General features: G+C 39.5%; 1 protein-coding gene across 1 annotated transcript in view; it reads left to right on the forward strand.

Annotated features, from left to right (window-relative positions):
• LOC144604190 (contactin-associated protein-like 2) overlaps window positions 1–23,410 on the forward strand; it is a 1,366,128-nt gene that overhangs the window by 717,717 nt on the left and 625,001 nt on the right. The window contains exons 10-11 of the mRNA XM_078418400.1: window positions 7,235–7,406; window positions 21,266–21,372. Coding sequence (XP_078274526.1) covers window positions 7,235–7,406; window positions 21,266–21,372 — 279 coding nt within the window. The remainder of the gene's footprint in view (window positions 1–7,234; window positions 7,407–21,265; window positions 21,373–23,410) is intronic.

Here is a 23,410-nt window from a genome sequence, read left to right on the forward strand (position 1 = left end):
CATGCTGTATCTTTCAACTAATTCAATCAATCAATCACTGCTCTATTGAGCAACCATCTAATGATTAATGCACAGAATTATTCTACAAGTGAACCATGTGAAGACTGAATCTCGCAGTTTCCTATTGCATTACTTTTTCAACACAATATTATGAACTTTTTTTTCATCAGACTCCTATACCTTGGCAACAAAGAGAAATAAGGGAAATATTAACTATTTCTCTTTCCACAGATGCTACCTGACCCACTAAGTGTTTTCAGCATTTCTGTTGCAATGGTGAGACACTTGGCAATGGCTATGCAGGTTGCTGGATTGTCATGTTGACAGTGGTCGAACCCCAGTGCCTTTGTGGCACGAACATGTCACTACTTAACCCCTGTCTGAATGCTGCTGCATGGAAGTACGGGCTCTTTCATTTGTTGTGGAGTTGCAATTGGAGTTGAACAGTGTACAATCTCCTGGGACGTTACCCACTTCTGACTGTGTGATGGAAAGAAATAAAATCTCATCCATCTTCTCTCAATCATCTGGTCTGAAGTGTTGAGGCTGAGTGGAATCCACAGACTCTGACCTGCAAGGCCTCACTGTCAAATGATTAGAAAAGTGTAAAAGTTATATTCCTAGCACAGCAGCCAAGGGACCTGGACTAACAATTTAAGTTCAAAGTTCATTGTGGTTGCCTGAGAATTGGAATGTTAAAAATAGGAATTGAAAATGCTTGTGTCATGCATCGATATGAAACAGTTGCATAAAGGTGACATCGTGTTTTTAGACCTTATACCATATCCCCAGTCCCTTGTCAGCTTAAAGGCAGCTGTCAGCAGAGTGATTCAATGATGCAGATACACCAAGCCACTCACCTTCACCGCACAAATCACACTGACTTGATGCCTTTTTCCACCACCATCTTCTTAGGCTGTTGAAAATTTAAAAAAGTAACTGCAGGAGCTGGAAATTAAAACAGAAAATTCTAGAAAAACTCAACAAGCAAGGCAGCATCCATGGAAAGAGATACAGAGCCAAACTTTCAGGCAAAGTTGAAAGGAGATGTGCAGGACAACTTTTTATACAGAGTGCCTGGAAAGCATTTCCAAGGTTGGTGGTTGAGGCAGATACAATAGTCATATTCAAAGGCTTTTGGATAGGCGTATGGATATGCAGGGAATGGGATATGGATTATGTGCATGGAGATAAGAATGGTCTTGACATCATGTCCAGCACAGATATTGTGGACTGAGGGGCCTGTTCTTGAGCTGTCCTGGAAAAAAAGTAGAGAATGGGTATTTATTAAGAGAAAGGAGTAAGTGAGGTCGAGAAAAACATGTAACAAATAGGGGTGGAGATGCAGAGAAAATGGATAATACTGTTTTGCAGCATTGTAGCATTGAAGGTTCGGAGAAAAAGTCCAAGAGTTTGGTGTAGGACACTTCTTATTGGATCATTATCTTTCTATTCCTTTGTGAATCTCATAAGAGCAAGGAAATATGTTTCCATTACAAACGCACTACAGTTTTTATAACAAAGATAGACACAAATTGCTGGAGTAGCTCAGCGGGCCAGGAAGCATCTCTGGAGAGAAGGAATGGGTGATGTTTCGGGTCGAGACCCTTCTTCAGACCTTCAGTCCATCAGGTCTGAAGAAGGATCCCGACCCAAAATGTCCCCCATTCCTTCTCTCCAGACATGCTGCTTGTCCTGTTGAGTTGAGTTACTCCAGCACTTTGTGTCTATCTTCAGTTTAAACCTGCATCTGCAGTTCTTTCCTATGCAGTTTTTATAATTACTGATTTCCGAGCTGAGAAACCTCACATTATATTGACATGGTCTTCCATACTTCCCCTTTATTCCAGCAATTGGTTGTTTAGAAGCATATCTGAGAGAATGCAATGACAGGTGTGGACATGGATAATGTTGCAGGTTGGCAGAGTGTGCTTTGCCTGACTTTATCAATTTACAAGAGCAATTTTGCTGTAGGAAGGATGTTGTTAAGCTGGAAAGAATGCATAAAAGATTTACGAGGATTTTGCCAGGATTTGAGGGATAGGGAGAGGTTGAACAGGCTAGGACTTTATTCCTTGGAGGCCAGGAGAATGAGGGGCGATCTTCTGGAGATGTATAAGATCATGACTGGAGATGTATAAGATATGCAGCAGAACAGCCAGGTTCTGCAATAGCTTCTTCCCCCGAGCCATCAGACTCTTGAATTCGCAATAATCCGCCGCCATTATTTTTATGTGCGAGTTACTTTTTAAAAAAATCTATTTTTATTATTCGGTGTTACATTGTGAGCCAGATGCAACGGAATTTCATTCAAATATGCACTCGTCTGGTGTATAGTTTTGACTAACAATAAAGTTATATTCATTCATTCATTCATGATGGAAATAGATAGGGTGAATGCACAGTCTTTTACCCAGAGTTGGGGAATCAAGAACCAGAGGACATAGGTTGAAGGTGAGGGATGAGAGATTTAATTGGAACCTGAGGGGCAACTTTTTCATACAAGGTAGTGGGTATATGGAACGATCTACCAGAGGTGGTTGTTGAGGCGGGTACTATAACAACAATTCAAAGACATTAGGACAGGTACATGCATAGGAAAGATTTAGAGGATGTGAGTTAAACGCAGACAGGTGGGACTAGTGCAGATTGGGGCATCTGAGTTTAGAGACACAGTGCGGAAACAGGCCCTTTGGCCCACCAAGTCTGCGCCGCCCAGTGATCTCCGCACATTAACACTATCTTATACACACTGGGGACAATTTACAATTTTACAAAGCCAATTAGCCTACAAATCTGTATGTCTTTGGAGTGTGGGAGGAAACCAGAGCTCCCAGAGAAAACCCACGCAGGTCGCGGGGAGAGCGTACAAACTCCGTACAGAGAACACCCGTAGTCAGGAAGGAACCCGGGTCTCTCGCACTGTAAGGCAACTCTACTGCTGCACCACCGTGCCACCCGTGGGGTGACTTGGGTGTCGGGCCGGAGGACCTGTTTTTGCACCGTACAAACAGGCCCTCTGGCCTCTATGACTCTATGACTAATCATTGCACACAATTTCTATTGTAAATGCATGGCAACTATTTGGCAGCTGATCAGCTTTGAAAGCCAAAGAATTTTCCTCAAACATGTGTAAGGCTGCTAATTAGCACATTCAAGGACTTAACGTATGTTGTACAAACTGGTTGGAAAAGCTGATGGAAGCTGAGCTGAAGGACAGATCCAGCTTTCAGTTTTCATTTGTCCCAATGGCAAACTTGTAGGAGAGCAAGAGGAGCATCTCTTAAGCTTTGCAGATAGACAGCCGGCTGCTGCTGGCTTGTACTTGTTCCCTCCAACATTTCGACGCCACACTCTCAGGACTTGGCTACGAGTCAGCTTCAGAGTCTGAGCTGAATGATTGAAGGAAAGTTCAACTACTGGCTACATCAAGAAGGCTGATTAGCGTCTGCAGCTCGTGGTGTAATTTGAAGCCTAATTTGAAATGAGACTTGTTTTCACATCTTTATAGCACAACATCCATTTCCTGCCAGTTCCTGGAGTGAATCCAATTTCTCCCTTGTGGATTTCCTCCCATTTAGCAGATTTCTAAATCTTATTCTGTTTTAAACTTTAATTTAGAAGAGGAAGAGATCGTTTCCTTCTCCGGTTCTTTTGTAGAAATGGCTTTGTAATATTTGGGGAGGGAATTGCCAAACATTTAATTGAATTAATTTGCAACTTATTTTCCTATATTTTGTTATCCATTTAAAAGGGGCAATTTTAATAGGATATGTATTTATTTCAGAGGACAATGTCGAGTCAAACATAAATGTGTACGTTTAGATGTGTAAGAAGGAATTGCAGATGCTGGTTTACATAAAAGCTGGAGTAACTCAGCGGGTCAGGCAGCATTTCTGGAGAAAAGGAATTGGTGACGTTTCAGGTTGAGTCTGCAGAAGGGTGCTGCCTGACCTACTGAGTTACTCCAGCTCTTTGTGTCTATCTTCATTAATATTGGAACTGTACGCATCACTATTTTAAGCAATTTCACTGCAGCAATTCAAAACATAAAAGAAAAATCCTCAATGCTCTTTCTGCCAATCATCTCAAATATTAGATTACTTATCTTCTTGTCAGTGGTAACAGTTTTTCCTTATTTGCTTTAAGGAAAATCATCTCAGCAACTGAAATACCAAAAGCTTCTATTTTTTAAACTAAGCTTGCAAAATCTGCCCAATTCATAATAGTGCCAGTTCAGGAATTGCAAGTGATGTTGTTTTGCACCCTGGTAAATTGGTTGATATGTGAGGTGTTTTGGCTCTATCCCCGCCAACAAGGGTTAAAAATAAAATTTAAGATGTGAAGTCTGCATTTCAGGTGGATTTTTAAGTGACGTGTGCTCATGTTATTGATATGTGTGCCTCACTCATTGTTTATCACTGTCACCGCGCTGTAATTGACAACTTGGTCTTGCTCCCCAGCTCCCATCATATTTAATTTGTTTTGCCTGATGGTTCTGTTCAGTGAAGCACAGCTCCCCTCATGGCCCGCTCTGCACCGCGGTTTCCCTTTTCGAGCCCATCTGCTCGCTCTGAAGCAGGGCAGCCCACTGCAAGGATGGGCAGCTTCAGCACCAGTGGGACACTTGCCAATTAAATAGATAATGCAAAATCTCTACCTGAAGCGAAGGAAACACCAATCCTTTGGAAACTATTTTCTACATAAGTTAGAATCTTCCCCCACCCCCCATTTACTTCCCAGGAGGAAAAGGAAAATTAGCAGCGAGAAATAGAATTAAACTCCGGTGATTGCAGTCTTGTGACAGTGGCCCCTTGTAATACCCTGGGGCCTTTTGCAGTTTAGCTCACAGCATATATGCATCATCTTGTGGAAAACCCAATGTCGCAGTGAAAACTACACAACAGATTTCAGTCGTAATAGGCCATGCAACGCACTTGATGGCTTGGCTGTTGAAAGTTGATTAGCAGCGAGGTACAATACCAGTGAGAGGATTTACTTTGAACCCCTTCTAATGGGAACAGATTGGCTTGCTGCATGCACTATTCCTATTTGTAGTCTGAATCTCTCCAACAACAAGTAAACTTGATTCAATACAATCAATGATACTTTATTGTCACATATACCTAGGTGCAGTGAAATTCTTTGTTTTTGCATACAATCTGGCAAAATCATACAGCATACTTTACCGAGACAGTACACTAGGAATCGCCATGTTTCTGTTGCCAACAAAGTTTCAAATGTTCTTTGTACAATCTTATCTTCTTGCCGCACGTGGCCGCAGGTGGGACATCGGCCCCTTTTCCTTCTCTGTGGCCTCCTGCTAGGTCCCTCTTTATTCTTAATGCCCCTCCCGCCACCGGGTCCCTCGGCGGCCAAACACCCAGTTAAGGATCCCATGGCATTCTACGGATAAATACCTGCCCATCTTTAAACCCCACTGATCTCACCCCCACCTTCTACTCCAACACAAGCACACAAAATCCAGGTATCGACCTACACTAGGGTTTCAAGGTCCTAGTACAATCATGGCAGCCAGTTGATAATATTTTGTTGTCGTTCATAATCCCGCCAGCAGCATGCTTGTTTTGTGTCTGCAGCTCACCAGAAGAATGCCAAAAGGACTGAACTTTTCACCAGCAACATCAAACTGTTTAGTTAGTCGTCGTACTTTCAGAAGGATTGATTCAGTTTCATCAGATACTTGTTTGATCACGAGCAGGCTTTGCTTTCTCAAGGTCATCACCATCACTGTTTGAATGAGTTGACCTTTTCTGAAGCACCGTCAGTGTTACTGTTAAGCCAGTGTTTGGGGGATAGTGACAACTTTTTTCTTCAAATGCTGAACAAACCTCTATCCTTCTTTTGAGATAAACCTGCTTTTATTTAGCAGAGCAGCTGAAATGTGACTTGATTCTCTTGAATATGAAAGTAGAATCAAGCTAATTTGCTTCCATTTCTCATGTAGTGGTGTAGAGACTTCTACCTGACCCGGACGCAATAGCACATGACAATCCCTGGTGGGTTTGAGTGGGTCAGGTTTATATTCAGTGACAGTATTTCAGGCAGTCTGGGGTCCGGCTTAATTTTTTATAAATAAATGCATAATTTAATGGATTTTAGCAACTCTTCCTCCCCCCCCCCCCCACACACACTTTTCAGTCTCCCAAGGTTACTTCCAGAGTAATTCCTTGCAAGGAAAACAATAGTTGGGATGGATTCTAATTGGGTTTGGTTAAGTCAGGTAGGGTTGGGTTTTAATGTTTTACCTGAGTAGACCTTCACAGTAATGTATGATGACACATACGAAAAATGAATGTTTTATGCTTTCTTTAGTTTAAGAGACCCAGACCTTAAAATGAATTATATTTTCAGAAACACATTTGTTTTTGCAAAACTTAATTTGATTATTGACAAATGGGGAAATCCAGACTTTTGATGTAAATAGCACAGTAAATCAAAATCAACCCGAGACTAATGAAAATACAGCCTCAGGATGTGATTTAAAATAGATTCTGTCTGTATAGATTTTAAAATATTTGAGTGCAGGCAAAGTATGTAATTTTTGACCAAGCTTTTCCATAACCTTTTGCTTTAAGCTCGCACCTTCAACATTAACATTTAAAAGTGCTTTACCCATAAATTGGATTTAAAATTATAGTCCCTATTACATAGGTAAATGTAATTCACTTTTATTAAACATAACTACTGATTATAAATGAGTATTGTTTCCAATTAAGTGCTGATTTTTAATTTCATTGACAACAGAATTATGAAATGTTGGTTCTGCAGTCAGTTTAAGGATCACAAGATTATTCTCACACCGGGTAGCTTACTCAAATGTTAATCCATTTTTAAATCAATGGGTATTATAATAATGTAATTTAAAAAGTTCCATGTCATTGTCATGGCTGTTCACTTCATTATATTGAGATGTGGTTGGTATATAGAGAGCATATTGCTCTTTTATTAGGGCTTTGTGTGCTGCATTTAATTTAAGGTATTGTTTCTGCAGAAATGTCAGTGATTTAAATCTGAATTTACATTATATCCAATACTTAGTTTGCTGAGAATGACCTAACAAATTAATATTTCATTTACAACTTAATTGGAATCTTGCACATTAAGTATTGAAATATTTACTGCAGTACATTGCAATGATAATAACCTGATATTAAAATGAACGTGATTAATGTTGGTAAAACAAAGACAAAATTTATACTTGTTATTTCAGGTTACCCTGACGCAGTAAATAACACACAACCAAGTGTCTCACGGCGTTCCTTTCAGGGCTGCATGCAGCTCTTTCATGTGGACGATCAGCTCATTGACTTACATGCTGTTGAACAAGGGAAACTGGGACAATTTACCAATATTAACATTGATATGTGCGCAATCATAGACAGGTAAATGAACAATCAGTTTACTTTTCTTTCCTTATATTGTACAATATGCTGATATAGTGCAAGCAAAATGGTACACAAGTACAAAAATTATACTTTTTTTCCCGTGTTGTGATGGTTTCATACTGTTAAATGTTATATCTTACACAATAATTATAATTTTTTGGGGGGAGACAAACAACAGTGTAGGGAAGAACTGCAGATGCTGGTTTAAATCGAAGGTAGGCACAAAATGCTGGAGGAACTCTGCAGGACAGGCAGCATCTCTGGAGAGAAGGAATGGGTGACGTTTCGGGTCGAGACCCTTCTTCAGTCGGAATAAGGGTCTCGACCTGAAACTTCAGTCTGAAGAAGGGCCTCGACCCAAAACATCACCCATTTCTTCTCTCTAGAGATGCTGCCTGTTACCCCAGCATTTTGTGTCTACCAACAGTACTTATTCACTGAGCAGATGAACTTTCAGAGATAAAATTCAGAATTCTGGATGGAAACTCAAGGAGTTGCAGATGCTGGAATCTTGTACAATACACAAAGTGCTGGAGTAAATCGGCGGGCCATGCGGCATCTGTTGTGGGAAAAAATAGTCTCAAGAAGGGTACTGACTGGTTAGCACGCAACAGATTTTCACTGTACCTCGGTACAGTTGACAATAAACTAAACTAAACTAAATTAAACTGACCCGAAATGTCGCCGATCCTCTTCCTCCTTAGATGCTGCCTGACCTGCTGAGTTACACCAACACTTTGTGTTTTGCTCAAAATTCTAGATGATTGTCTTAACGGGAACAACAAAGTCCAAATGTTATTCCACACTAGGATACAAGTTTTTTCAAGATACCTGACCCAACTTGACCCTGAATGCAACCCCAAGCTGCACTCAGAACATAGATCCACTAAACCTAGCACTGGGTGCACCTGGATCCCCGGTCCACAAGCACAGCGTCATTCTGTTTGTGGGTCTTAGTGGGTTTGGGTTTGGGTTGGGTGGCCAGATTCTGGATCTTCACCTGTCACACTTGTTGACGGCTTCTCTGGAGAGAAGGAATGGGTGATATATCGGGTCGGGACCCTTCTTCAGACTCTGAAAGACAGTGATGGAGGATTTCACAGCCTCGCGCGCTCCTGAAAAATGGAGAACAACTTGAAGCAAAAAATATAGATATCCAAGAACGCATAGTTTTGTACACTTTTAAAAACAGTGCTGAATGTTCCTGAGTATTTTAACCCAAGGACTAAGACAGCAACCTGCAGGAATTGGATAACCACCTGTCACCAACGTCAAAACCATGTCTTTTGTTCATAAGTCTGTTCAGCTGCAGATGAAACTTAATTGAAAATGCAACATTTTATCAGTCAAAAACTGATGCTCCAAAACCAGTCCTCTGATAAGTGAGTTATTCATTGAGGGCTCCACATAGTGTAATCATACCTTTACTTTCGGATACACATGACTGCCATGCAAACTAATATATGTAAACAGTTTATTAATAAGAACGGAAATGCTAGAAAAATATTTTAACTGCAAATTCTGAACATTTTTACAATTTTTTTTTGTTTAGCTTTGAACCTCATTAATGATTCTAACTGTAAAATTATTAAGAATAAGTAAAGTCATTTACTGCAATTTTTTGGAAAGTATCAAACGAGCAAGAAAATTAAATATCAGTACCAATGTTTACTGTTATCAAAAAAACTGAAGTGATAGCAGATAAGACTGAAGAAAGTAGAATTTTAAGAAAGTCTTGATCCTTTGGACCATGTTTAGCTTTTGATGATCTTTAAGAATACAAGACACTAATAAATAACCAAAGCATCATCTCTTACATCATTATTTTTTGCTTTTCATCTTTGCACAAAAAAAAGATTTAAAACTGTTTATTTTACAAAGACATGACTGGGTAGCCACATTCTGCTCCAACTCCATTTACAAGTTTGCAGATGACACATCCGAAGTCAACTGGACATCAAACAAAGACGAGATGGAGTCTAGGAAGGAGCTAGAGAACATAATGAGATAGTGTAATGGCAACAACCTCTCCTTCAATGCCAGCAAGAAAAATAACTTGTTGTTGTCTTCAGGAAATGAGGTGGTGCACACGCCCCAGTCAGCATGAATGATGCTGAAGTAAAGATGGTCGAGAGCTTCAAGTTGTGTGACATAAAAATGACCAACAATCTGTCCTGCAATACAATACAATACAATACAATATATCTTTATTGTCATTGTACAGGGGTACAACGAGATTGGGAATGCGCCTTCCATACGATGCAATAAATTAATTAGCTAATCAGAATAAATTTATACAACCCAGTGAAATAAAATTGGAAACAGTTTTAAAACAGTATAAAGTTCAAGTAGGTCTGTGCCGGTTCACTGTGCGATGTGACCATCTGGCTCAGCAGGACCGGTTCATAGCAGCTATGGTCCTGGGGATGAAACTGTTCCTGAGTCTGGAGGTGCGGGCATAGAACCACGTAGAACTGCATCAACCACAGTGAAGCTATGACCAAGAAAGAACGCCAATGCCTCGACTTGCTCAGAAGATTAGGTCATTTTGTGGCATCTCCCGCTACCCTTACCAACTTCCACAGATGCGCAACAGAAAGCATCCTATCGAGATGCATCACAGTTTGATTTGACAACAACTCTGTAGCTATGTCCAAGAAATTGCAGAGTTTTGGATTAGCCCAATCCATGACACTTAGAAATCTCCCCCACATCAACTCCACCCATATCTGCCGCTGTCTCCAGAAAGTAGCCCGAATAATTAAGGACCCTTCACACCCCGGCCATTCCCTCTTTCTTCCCCCCTCCCCTGACAAACAGGAGATACAAAAACTTGAAAACATGTACCACCAGATTCAGGAACAGCTTCTTGTCCTCTATTATTAGACTGTCGAACAGTCCTTTCATAAGCTAAGGGCATTGGCCCGATCTCCCAACCAACCTCATTACGGACATTGGACAAATTTTTATCTGCAATTTCTCTGTTACAATAACACTATAATGCTGCAACACTTTACTCTGCATTCTGGCATTTTTCTCTTTACATTACCTGTTGTACTTGTGTATGGTTTGAGAGTCCTTATGTTTAATATGATTTGACTGGAAACATCCAAACAAAGCTTTTCACTGTGTCTCGATACACGCGACAATAACAAACCGATACCAATACCAAATTTCTGTTGAATGTTGTATCTAAAACTAGGTTCATTGCATTATTTCCTGCTCGCTGGCATTAAATTGAAATCCAGGAATTCTATGCATTTTAAACTAGTTGGTTTCTTCCATTAGAGTGCAGTAAACTCATTAGCAACAGTGCTCCATGGTTTAATCGGTCATTTATTAGTGTTTAGCATTCTTAAGGGCCATCGAAAGATAAAAATAGTGAAGAAATATTACAACTGCTACCCTTATTAAACAAATGTGCAAAGAGGTTTAAGCATTTTATTATTTGGCTAATTGAAATGATTGAAAGGTGCCCTGTTAAAAGGTGGAGTCAAATAATGGAATCAATCAAAGGCTAAATAAAGACACAAGACCATTTTAGGAAATAACTTGAATTGAAGGCTCCAAATTGAATCACTGACCGATGTCAAATTTGCTGATGTCAGCCAAATCAGCAATGGGAATGCTGAATTTGCAGTGAGAAATAATTGTGAATCGAAGTGTTCTCCCAAATAATGTAGAAAATAGGTCAGTAACCTCTAATATTTCTCATGTAGAATTGGGCTGCATCCACAACTCTCTTCAATTTTTTGAGGTTTTGGACATAGCTGTTACCAAGCCAAGTTGTGATGCACCCCATTAGGATGCTTTCTCTGGTGCATCTATGGAAGTTGGTAAGAGTTATTGGAAACATGACAAACTTCCTTTGTCTTCTGAGGAAGTAATGGCATTGTTATTCTTTCTTGGCCATTACTTTATTGTGGTTGGTCCAGGACAGATTGTTTTAGTTTTAGTTTAGTTTAGAGATACAGCCGGAAACAGGCCCTTCGGCCCACCAAGTCCGCACAGACCAGCAATCCCCACATATTAACACTATCCTGCACACACCAGAGACAATTTACATTTATACCAAACCAATTAACCTACAAACCGGTATGTCTTTAGAGTTTGGGAGGAAACCGAAAATTGCGCAGAAAACCCACATGAATGGGGAGAATGTACAAACTCCGTACAGTCAGCCCCCGTAGTCAGGATGGAACCTGGGTCTCTGGTGCTGTGAGGCAGCAACTATCCCGCTGTGCCACCTGTTGGTAACATTTATGCCCAGGAAGCTGAAGCTCTTGACCATTTCCACATTGGTACAATTGTTGCTGAATGGGCTGTGTACACCACCTCATTTCCTGAAGTCAAAAACTAATTCTTTCTCACCGTCTTGCTGACATCGAGGGAGAAGTGACAAACAACCATAGATGCTGGTTTACGAAAAAAGGACACAAAGTGCTGGAGTAACTCAGCGGGTCAGGCAGCATCCCTGGAGAACATGCTTGGTGACGTTTTGGATTGGGACCCTGAAGGAGAAGTTGTTGTCTTGAGATGAAGGTTGTCATCTTGACGCCATGTTACTAAGAGCTCTATCTCCTTCCAGAACTCCCTCTCAGCATTGTTCAGATCTGGCCCACTACTGTGGCCATTTGGAAACTTATAAATCAGGTTAAAACAGAATTCTGCCGCACATTTGTGATGGTATAGGGAGTGTAGTAAGGATCTAAGAACACATCCTTGTTGGGCACATATGTTGAGAACTAATGGGGGGATATTTTATTACTTATCCTCGTTGGGAATTAGGACCAAACGAGGCCATGGAATGTTATTGGCAAGTTGGATTAAAGAAAATTCCAAAGGTTTTTTTCTGTACATTGTAAACACAAGGGTAACTTGGGAAAAGGTAGGGATCACTGTAAAATAATGGAGGGAATTAATGCTTGGAGTCAGAGAATATAGGTGACATACTAAATGAGCACTTTGCATCTGTATTCATTAAGGAGAAGGACATGTAGGATTCCTGTGTGGGGTCATAAATGATAGGAGTAGAATTAGGCCATTCAGCCCATCAAGTCTACTCCGCCATTCAATCATGGCTGACCTATCTCACCCTCCCAACCCCCTTCTCCTGCATTCTCCCCATAACCCCTGACACACGCACTAATCAAGAATCTATCTATCTCCGCCTTAAAAATATCCATTGACTTGGCATCTCTCTGGCAACAGGGTTGGCCCCATAGGATTGGAGAATAGCCCGTGTTTTTCCTTTGTTTCACAATAGAACAAAATTTTAGGCTGGTGAGCATCACGGCAGTTGTAGGGAAGCCATTGAAGAAATTCTTTGGGATAGGATTTACTTGGATTTGGAAAAGAATGGGACAATTAGGGACAGGCACCTTGACTTTGTCTACGGCAGGTCATGTCTTACAAACTTGATTGAGTTTTTGGAGAAGGTTGATCGATGAAGGTAGGGCTATGGATATTGCCTACATGGATTTTGGAAGGCAATTGATAAAGTTATCTTTCCCCTGTGGGGAAGAAGCTGTTCCTGAATGTCAGGAATGAAATGAGTGTGTGGTAGGGTGGTGTGGGTCTCCGATGATGCTGGCTGCCTTTTTGAAGCAGCGACTCCTGTAAATCCCTTCGATGGTGGGCACCTCCTCTGCATGCTTCCAGCAATATCTGTTTTTATTTCAGATTTTCAGTATTTGCGGCTGATTTGGTTTTCATTGCCTGTGTAGTATGAAGAGTAATGTTTACATTGCTCAAAGCCAGAACTGCTACCCCCCAAAATGTGTTAATTTACATGTGAACTGCCATTTCCTCCCTTAACCATTCCAAAATTCTATGCTTTAAAAATAATAAAATTTAAAAAAAGTTTTAAAAAGTTTTGTTGTAGTTTAGTTTTTTTTCATTCCTAGTGCATATGGGATAGTCTTTATTTGGCTGTTTATTTTTTTTCTTCCTGATTTACTGTAATTGAGAATAATTGAAGCTGATTGACTGCTCGACCTGCATTATGCATCCCTATTCCTTGGAGCTGTCTCCAGGCACGAACAGGCAAGGTGACATTTATACCACATTCCTATATCTTTACGGGGATGTATCTTTTTGGTCAGTGGTGCATTTCGCTGCAGATCACAACATCTGCGTCTTTATTATTACCCACAGGTTCCCCTGGGCTGAGCAAATCTGTCAGGTTTCATGATCAATAAAAAATGATCCTCCCACACTATTGTACAAAATGCCATTTGGGTAAATAAAACCAGGCATCAGGTGTTTGTGCCCTCAGGAGAGCATAGAGAAATGTTGCGGCAACATAGTGCAAAATTGTTTTTTTAGTTTAGTTTAGTTTAGGTTATTGTCACGAGGTGCAGTGAAATGCTTTTGTTGCGTGCTAACCAGTCTGCAGAAAGACGATACATGATTACAATCCAACCATCCACAATGTACAGATACATGATAAAGAGAATAATGCGAATAACTATGAATAACTAATGTGAATTCTATTTCACCAATACTGTACTATTATGTTATTTAAATATCTTGCTGGTATTCTTTGGTATCTGTACAGTCAACATAAGAATTTATGCTTTCATACTTTGACTCATAAGAGTACTTATCTTTTATTGATGAACATGTTTTTCACTCGAATTAATAGCGCACCACTCTGTACCTAAATAGACGGTGCATTCACCCAGCCTTTTCATTTGGCAAACTTTTGCCTAACGGCACATTTCATTGAAAGCATCCTTTCTGTAGACCAAGGAATGACTGTATGTGCAAGTATGCCCCCACCTCAAAGCAATTGTAAACAAAAACTAAACATTAATAAAGTATTTTGTAAACAAAATATTTTGGTGTCAGATGTAAATCAAATGATTCTAACTAAGTCCTCATGTGCCATTAATCCAACCATTTAAGCAGTTCAGAATTAATGGTGTTATTTTCAGCTGTCATTTTCCTTTCTTGATCGGGTGTTCAATAAAATAAACAAAATTAAAACCATAAAATATTTTCCAACAGTCATTGAATGGACCCCAAATATATCTATTTAATGATAATGATTCTGTTAAAATTACTCTACTTGGAATACCCACTTGGCATCCAAGGCATCATAGAAACATAGAAAATAGGTGCAGGAGTAGGCCATTCGGCCCTTCGAGCCTGCACCGCCATTCAATATGATCATGGCTGATCATCCAACTCAGTATCCTGTACCTGCCTTCTCTCCATACCCCCTGATCCCTTCAGCCATAAGGGCCACATCTAACTCCCTCTTAAATATAGCCAATGACCTGGCCTCAACTACCTTCTGTGGCAGAGAATTCCACAGATTCACCACTCTGTGTGAAAAAAAACTTTCTCATCTCAGTCCTAAAAGACTTCCCCCTTATCCTTAAACTGTGACCCCTTGTTTTGGAACTGTGACCCCTTGTTCTGGATCAATCTAGCTCTTAGTAAATCCTGACCTATAACCAATCTGTTTGTAAAATGTGTATATCTGGACAAGTTGCATGCACCCCAGAATGACCCAGGATATCTTGCATTACAAAGTCGCTTGAGATGTTGTTTTGCACTATCACTGTGCTTTATTCAAGCCTTATTTGGCACAGTTGCAGTATACAGTCAGAATTGTTTGTTACAGACTAGAGAGCATTTCATGAGGTGACGGGTGAACTTTGTGTGCAGGCCAAATTTTTTTACACAGACGATGGTGGGTGCCTGAAACAGGCTGCCTGAGATGGTCGTGGAGGCAGATACGATTGTGGCTTTTAAAGGAGTTTTTGATAGGCAATGGATATGCAGTAAATGTAGGGATATGTTTCATGTACAAGCAGAGGAGATTGGTTTAACTTGGCAATATGTTCGGCACAGACATTGTGGTCCAAAATGCTGTTCTATGTACCTCCCAGCTCACAACCACCGTTATTATCAATTATCTCATCTTGTTTTAACCCTTCCTGATGCAAAAGTGTCGATGCTGGCCTCGATCAAAATCCTAAATGCCAATGTCTATGGAACTAGCAGAAACAGCTCGAGAATATAAACTGACATTAGTACTGGCTGGGTATAAATGAGAAATCCCAAGTACCCTGACATAGAAAGTTAATCACTGTTAAAAGTACAGTAACATCTCCATTAACCACATTCTGCTCATCTGCCTTTGCGATTATCGGACGGTTTCTGAAGCCCTGCAACTTACCTTCAATTTTTATTTTAGCATCTTCATTCTCTGATGGATTGCAATCATGCATCTATTGTCATGAGACTGTGCTTATTGTATTCCTGCTCCACCAGAAATTTAAATGTGAATATTAAAGATCCCTGGTTGACCAATTTTAATTATCAGTGCAGATTTTTTGGAAAAAACGGTCTGTCCATGGGATAACTCTTCAGAAGGAAATTGTAACTGTCTCCAAAAAGTCAGAGTTGGAAATGTTTTGGACTGCAATCATTTCATGCATCAGTGGTGGAATCTGTTATTGTTTTACATGCTTGGCATGCAAATAAAACAAACATGTTTTGATTATGCAATTATTTATTTTAATGATTTTCTAATAAATTCTAGAAACATGATCAACGTGAGACTGATGAAAGTTCAACCATTCAAAAAATAGGCTAAAATAATTGCAGAATACCAGGAAATAACTTTGTTACCCCAGGGTTACTTTTGTTAATCGACACTAGTTTAATATTTATTGTGGTTGCTTAAGTTTCTTTTGACCGATGTTTAAACAAAATGAATGAATTACTTATTTAAAATTGTAGATTGTTTTTCTTTTCTTCACTCATTCAAATACTGGACTTCTCATAATTTGTATCATCAGACCAATCTTTTAGACATAGAACATGTCAAAAAGTAAAGCACAGGAACAGGCCCTTTGGCCTACAATGTCTATGATGAACATGATGATGTCTTCCCTAACTGTTCTTATTGCTGCTCTGGACTCGCACTCCATTAATGGGCCACTTTTGCAACTTAAAAAGTCAACATGATGTCTAAGTTGAAGATAGACACAAAATGCTGGAGTAACTCAACGGGACAGGCAGCATCTCTGGAGAGAAGGAATGGAGATGGGATGCTGCCTGGCCCGCTGAGTTTCTCCAGCATTTTGTATCTATCTTCACTTTAAACCAGCATCTGCAGTTCCTTCCTGCACATGAAGTCTAAGTTAAATACCAAGTTATATTAACCAGTGAATACTGTTTAGTAAGGAAAGATTGAAGGAAACTAGGAATTCTAAATATTAAAGTAAATAGTTTATTCTTTTTAATGTTTAAACAACAGGCACAAAAAAACTTAAGTAACCATAATAAATATTCATCCATTGCCAGTGAACAAAAGTAATCCTGGGGCCAGGTTCAGCTAATGAAGGATAAAAGTAGGTCATGGTTGAGAGGAGACAAGGAACTGCAGATGCTGCAATATCTTGAGCAAAACATGAAGTGCTGGAGGAGCTCAGCAGGTCAGGCAGCATCTGTGGAGGGGAAAAAAACAGGCAATGATTCAGGTCAGGACCCTTCTTCAGACTGAGAAGAATGGGCCCCACCCAAAATGTCCCTTGTCCATTCTCCCGACAGATGCTGCCTGACCCATTGAGTTCCTCCAGCACCATATGCTTTGGTCATGGTAGATCGTTCCTTTCAGCAATAAATGACCAATACATGGAATAAGCTTTAAAAATGGACAATGGATGCATTTAAAAATCTGTTTTGGCATTCAAGGTTTATTCCGGATAGATGAGCTAAATTGTCTGACAGAATTTCCTCTCTCATATTAATTAATTTGTCATTGTTATCTAATCTGTAAATGGATTTCCGTTAATTTAGAGGATTAGAAGTCCAAAACTATAGTGAAAATATTTTAGATGATTAATGTGGTTTACAAAGTTGGGAAATTTGATGAATCAATATAGTGGATTTCGCTTCTAATCACTTGTATGCACAATGAAAAACAGCATTATTATTTAATTTAAAAATATTGGAACTTATAAGTGAGCTGTACAAAAATATTTGCTTGGTAAATGAAGATAAATTGTTTAATCATCATTATGTGGGAGTAGATAACCTACTGCTAAATGGATGTTTTGCTTGTTGATGTAAATTAATTTCCTCTGTTATCAGCAGTTTATTTTCATTTTTAAATTAGATGTCGACCATTATTAAAAAGACCATTATGTGCCAGTCTTAATAATCAAAAGTTATCTTTATGCAGCAAACTAATTTACACTGTAAACACATTTAGTATCTATCAGAATTGGAAACCAAGTAACTATGTCTGAGGGTGAAAATCTCATATTCACTGATACTGGCACTGAGGTTAGTGCAGACAGCAATGCCGAATTCCTGCGACTTGTATTTTCTTGTCCTTTCATAGACCATCTTTGCTTTCTTTTTTTCTATCCTTGAGTATAGCCCAGCTCACCCCATAACATTCTTAATTTATAATCCCGTCATTCCTTTACATTAATCTTTTACATTCCTGTCTTCCCACTTAGTCTGCAAGTTACTGAACTCTCCTCCAATTAATTCTGTTGCTCCCCAAACACTTATCTTTCCATTTGATTCCACTGGTTCAACCCTGCAGTTGATTCTGCTGGTCCTCAGAGAGAAAAGGTGCAAACAAAGATTTGGCCCTCAGGTGCAAAGACCATTTGCAGCATTACCACCCTGTTGCTGTGCCGATCTAAACTGGTGCACATGAGCTGCTCAACAGTCTGTCATTTAAAATAGAAACATAGAAAATAGGTGCAGGAGGAGGCCATTTGGCCCTTCGAGCCAGCACTGTCATTCATTGTGATCATGGCTGATCATCCACAGTCAGTAACCTGTGCCTACCTTCTCACCGTATCCCTTGATTCCACTAGCCCCTAGAGCTCTATCGAACTCTCTTTTAAATTCATCCAGTGAATTGGCCTCCACTGCCTTCTGTGGCAGAGAATTCCACAAATTTACAACCCTCTGGGTGAAAAAAAATCTTCTTACCTCAATTTTAAATGGCCTCTTCTTTATTCTTAAATGAAACTAAAAGCTTTTCTCCTGTTTTTACATGCTTACTGAGGCAATTGCATAAATCTGTGGGCAATTGACATGTGTTTAGTTGTTAAGAGAATCAGAATTTTGGGTTCTACTCTAAAGTAGTGCTGAGGTAAAATGTCAGCTCTGATCTTATTACAAGGTGGAGCAGGCTCTCCTGCATTTGGTTTAAATATCAAGCAGTTGATTATAAAGTTTGCATCTGAAACAAAAAAAAGATACAAAATGCTGGATTAACTCAGCAGGTCAGACAGTATCTCTGGAAGACATTTTGGGTTGGGACTCTTCTTCAGATATAAAAGCCTAGAAAATAGGTACAGGAGTGGGCCCATTTGGCCATTTGAGCCATCAGTCATGATCACATTCAATATGATCATGACTGATCATCCAAAATCAGTATCCCGTTCCTGCTTTCTCCCGATATCCCTTGATTCCGTTAGCCCTGAGAGCTATATCTAACTCTCTTGAATACAGACGAATTGAATGTCTTCAGCTCTTGACTATAAAGGATGTATGGTTTCTTCAGAAAGGAGCTCCATCCTAAATGGAAGAAGAAGGGGCATGCAATTATTTGAAACTGATGTAGGGTAAAGAATAGTGAGGGCTAATAATTAGTAAATAGGGATGTGAATTGTGCTAATGTGGTGACAGGGAACCACATACAAAGCCTAAAAGTAGAGACATGGAATGCACCAGTGATGACGCCCAAGTTTCAGGAACTTTATTGATTATATTATAGCATACACCCATCATTGGATCTACTGTGGATTGGATCTACTGTTAACTAAGTTAGACTTGTGGATAATCATCTCATTCTGTTTGTCATCAAATTAAATCTTTCTGAGTTCCATTTTGTGCAAGACCTCGTTTTATTGTGAATCAAGTTTCTGTAACTAAGACATCGTTTTACTGTTAGCTGTTCATCAAAATTCTGTTTTAATAAATCGCCCATTACTTCGAACTCAAACTCGCATGGCCTTGCCATTTTGCTCTTACAGAATCATAATCCTTTCACAACTTACAGTTCAATGCAGCTGATCCAAATAATTTGATGTCCTGGACAAACAGCAAAATCACTGCAATTTATCCCCAAATTCCCCCTCAGTCATGGGAACAAGAAAAACAACACAGTTGGTGCATTTTGTAAATTCTGCTTTCTTAACTGCAAGCAATATTTTGTGGTCCACAATGTTGTTATTTTTAAAACCTTTGCTGCTTTTCAAATTCTGCCCCAGAAATTCCTCAGAATGCAATCTGCCAGTTAAAGCAAGATCCTATCGATGATCGGCACATGACACTGACCCTGTCAGAGTTTGTGAGTTCATCGTGATTTTTTCATTGTCTCTTAATCTTGTTGGAAGAGAGGTGCCAGGGCTTCATTCTTTTTCACTAGCTTGGACGCCATCGGGAAAGTAATGTTTAAATGTTAGGCATGTGTTTAAGTACACAACATTTAAACAACAGACTAAATTTGCTAGGTTTCAAAGCACGTATTACAATAATGCTGCATGACAAGTCATTACCCACTCAAAAAAAACTAAAACCACATTGCAAAACTAAATTGAGAGTATCCTTTAAATTTCTGCACTTTTTACCATTAGCCTATTTTGCAAAGACATTTGGACTCCAATCAGAGGAGACACATTACATGGTCACGTTATATTATTTGAAGTTTAGTTATGATCCATATCCAATGTAGTCAATTACATTTCAGTACACATTAAATATATAAACCAAAATCAACTAAACCAAAACGTGACATGAAAGAGAAGAGAAGGCATTGAGCTTATTTTGTCTTACCTGGCTCTTTACTGGAGCCCTCCAAAGCCAATCTTATTGCTCTGTTCTCAATCAGTAACCTCTGCTTTGAATATTTGTTCAGCTGAAATGTTATCTCTGCCTGACTGTAAGAAACTAGTCCATATCCCTACAGTTGTTTACAGTAAAAATGTCTCTTCAGCATTCTTATCACCCTCTGTGACTATTTTAGGTTGATGATAGTCTTGAATTGACTTTTCAATTTAATTAATTTAGTTTATTATCACGTGTACCAAAGTACAGGGAAAATCTGTTGTTTGTGTGCTATCCAGTCAAAGAAAAGACTGTATATGAATACAATCAAGCCCTCCACAGTGCACAAAGGGTGCAACATATTTAATGCAAGATATAACATTGAAATTATGTTTTAATAAAGCATTTTCAACTCGAGAGTTATTTTCCTAATCACTGTTTCAAAACCCATCATAATTCAAATAAAACCTCTGTTAAATTTGATTTTAGTATTCTCTTGTGCATTTGAAATAATCTCCCATTTCACCTTTTTCTGTATTTTCAATCCTCGGGATTATAATTTAATTTATTTATTCTGAATGATAATTCTATCAATTGCGATACCATCTGAAAAGATGGTGCAATTGTTATTTTACTGTAATCTCTCATATTTTACCAAAACTTGTTGAATATTCTTATCAATATGTATGTGTGTATTGTGCAAAAATAATTTCTACTGTAAATTTGAACAGGTTAAAAAACCAGTAAATTCATTCATTCAGAAAATGTGCTTTAATTCAAAGCTTTTGTTGAAGATACCTTTGTTCCTAGAATTCAATTTTTTTCCATTTGGTGTCCTATTCATTATTAATTTTTTCATTAAATTGATAATTAAATACAGGCTTAAACACGGATTAATTGCTCCAGAAACGTTAACTGATGTACTGATTAATTTAATTCCCAAAAGGTTGTGCATAGACATCTTCAAATTGAACAGTCCTTAAACTTTTAGGTTAAGTTTAAATCAGTACCTGAAACTTTTTTGATTTGTATTTTGACAGATGCTTACCAAATCACTGTGAGCATGGAGGGAGATGCACTCAGACCTGGGACGGCTTTAAATGCAACTGTGAGGGGACAGGATACTCTGGCGCAACTTGCCATAACTGTGAGTAGATGATGTGCTTTTATCCATGTCGGTTCCCAACTAACGATGTGTAATACGTTCAGCACGGCGTGAAGTCGGTTGGTTGGATTGTGCATCATTGTCGGCAGCAGTTCTGCAGAAAACCGCCACTCATCCACTCTCTGCCATTCAGTTTGCCTTCAACTTCTATGTCTGCAACACAGAAGCTGAAAAACACTGGAGGTTGGATGCTACAAGTAAGAATTGCATTGTTTCATTTTTGGTACCTATGACAATTAAACACTCTTGACTCTCTTTCTGGGGTTGCCGACTTTCATAACAAAGGTAAGTTTTACTCAGGTTTTTGTTTATTTCATTCGGTTCTATTTCACTGCGTATTTATCTTTTAATTAACATTGGATCGATGTGCTTTTAACATATTTTTCAATTTTATTTTTAATGCCATTAAAATGAAAAGCATCCAGAAAAGATTTAGGCTTTACTTTTAGACTTTAGAGATACTGTGTGGAAACAGGCCCTTCAGCCCACCGAGTCCGTGCCGACCAGCGATCATCCCACACACAAGCACTATCCTACGTACTAGGGACAATTTACAGAAGCCAAGTAACCTCCAAACCTATGCGTCTCTGGAGGGTGGGAGGAAACCGGAGCACCTGGAGAAAACCCATGCGGTCACAGGGAGAATGTACAAACGGTATACAGACAGCCACCGTAGTCAGGATCGAACCTGAATCTCTGGCACTGTAAGGCAGCAAATTGACCTCTGCGCCACTGTGCTGTCTTATGAGGATGTTGCCACGACTCGAGGGTCTGAATTATAGGGACAGGTTGGCCTGCTTAGGACATTATTCCTTTGCGTGCAGAAGGCTAAGGGGTGATATTATAGAATAAAATAATGAGAGGAATAGATCGGGTCAATGAGCAGAGTCTTTTTTCCCAGGTTAGGGGAATCATGAACTAGAGGACATAAGTTTAACGGTAAAGGGAAAAAAACCTAATAGGAACCTTAGGGACAACGATTTCACACAAAGGTGCTTGTGTGGAATGAGCTGCCAGAGGAAATAGTTGAGGCGGATATAATAACATCTTTTGAATGATGTTTGAAAAAAGTACATGGGTTGGAAAGGATTCAAGGGATGTGGGCCAAATGCAGTTCAATGGGAGTAGCTTAGAAGGCTCATCTTGGTCAACATGGATGAGTTGGCCCAAAGAACCTGTTTCCACGCTGTAAGATTCTAGGACTGTAATTCTGCTCCATCTTATGCCAATGTAAAAGGAGATATGGGATAAAATAAATAACTAAGTCGAAAACTTTCTGTCGTGAAGCTCAATGATTATGTGCCATGGTTATTCACGACCATGTGAATTTCAAAGCAAAACTTTTGTCACAGAAAATCAGCTACTTATCGTGTGGATTGTGTGTGACATGTGAATGCACAGAATTGCCTGATGTTGTGCAGTAAATTCCAAGCAACACTGCTGAATGAGCCAGCCCCATGTGTGGCTGTCAGGTGGCGCAGCCCATGCATGGAGAAGCAAGCTTTGACGAGACACGTGTTTTCTCAAAGGCCTGCCACTGCAGAACCCTTGTACGCATGAACATGTCTGGCATGTTAAACACGCAAAGGTCGCTCGTCCTCTTGTTCTACTATGTCGAGGGTTAGACCTTCAAGCTGATGTGAGACGGAGACTGTTCAGCATGTCCTTGACCTCGCTGTCTCGCGGTCTGCACACTGCGGGACAGACTGGCACATTATGTCAGACTCCACTGGGACTTGATCAGTGGGAAACTTAGATGGACATGGTTAAAGTGAATAACTAGGCTTACTTTCAAATGCCAACCAGAGGCATGCATTAAAGAGAAACAATAGGAATATAAACCAAAAGGCTGAGTTCAAATGAGATGGATGGAATTGAAATAGATTCATGTGCAGTGGGAATGTCAATAGAGAATGGTTCAGCTGAATAGCCAGATTCTGTGCCATGCTTTCCATATAATCTTGCATTACCTCCCAGTGAACTGCTTGGCCTTGCTGCCACAACTAACCCCTCAGCTGCA

This window comes from Rhinoraja longicauda, chromosome 2 (assembly GCF_053455715.1).
Source record: "Rhinoraja longicauda isolate Sanriku21f chromosome 2, sRhiLon1.1, whole genome shotgun sequence".
Classification (NCBI taxonomy): Eukaryota; Metazoa; Chordata; class Chondrichthyes; order Rajiformes; family Arhynchobatidae; genus Rhinoraja; species Rhinoraja longicauda.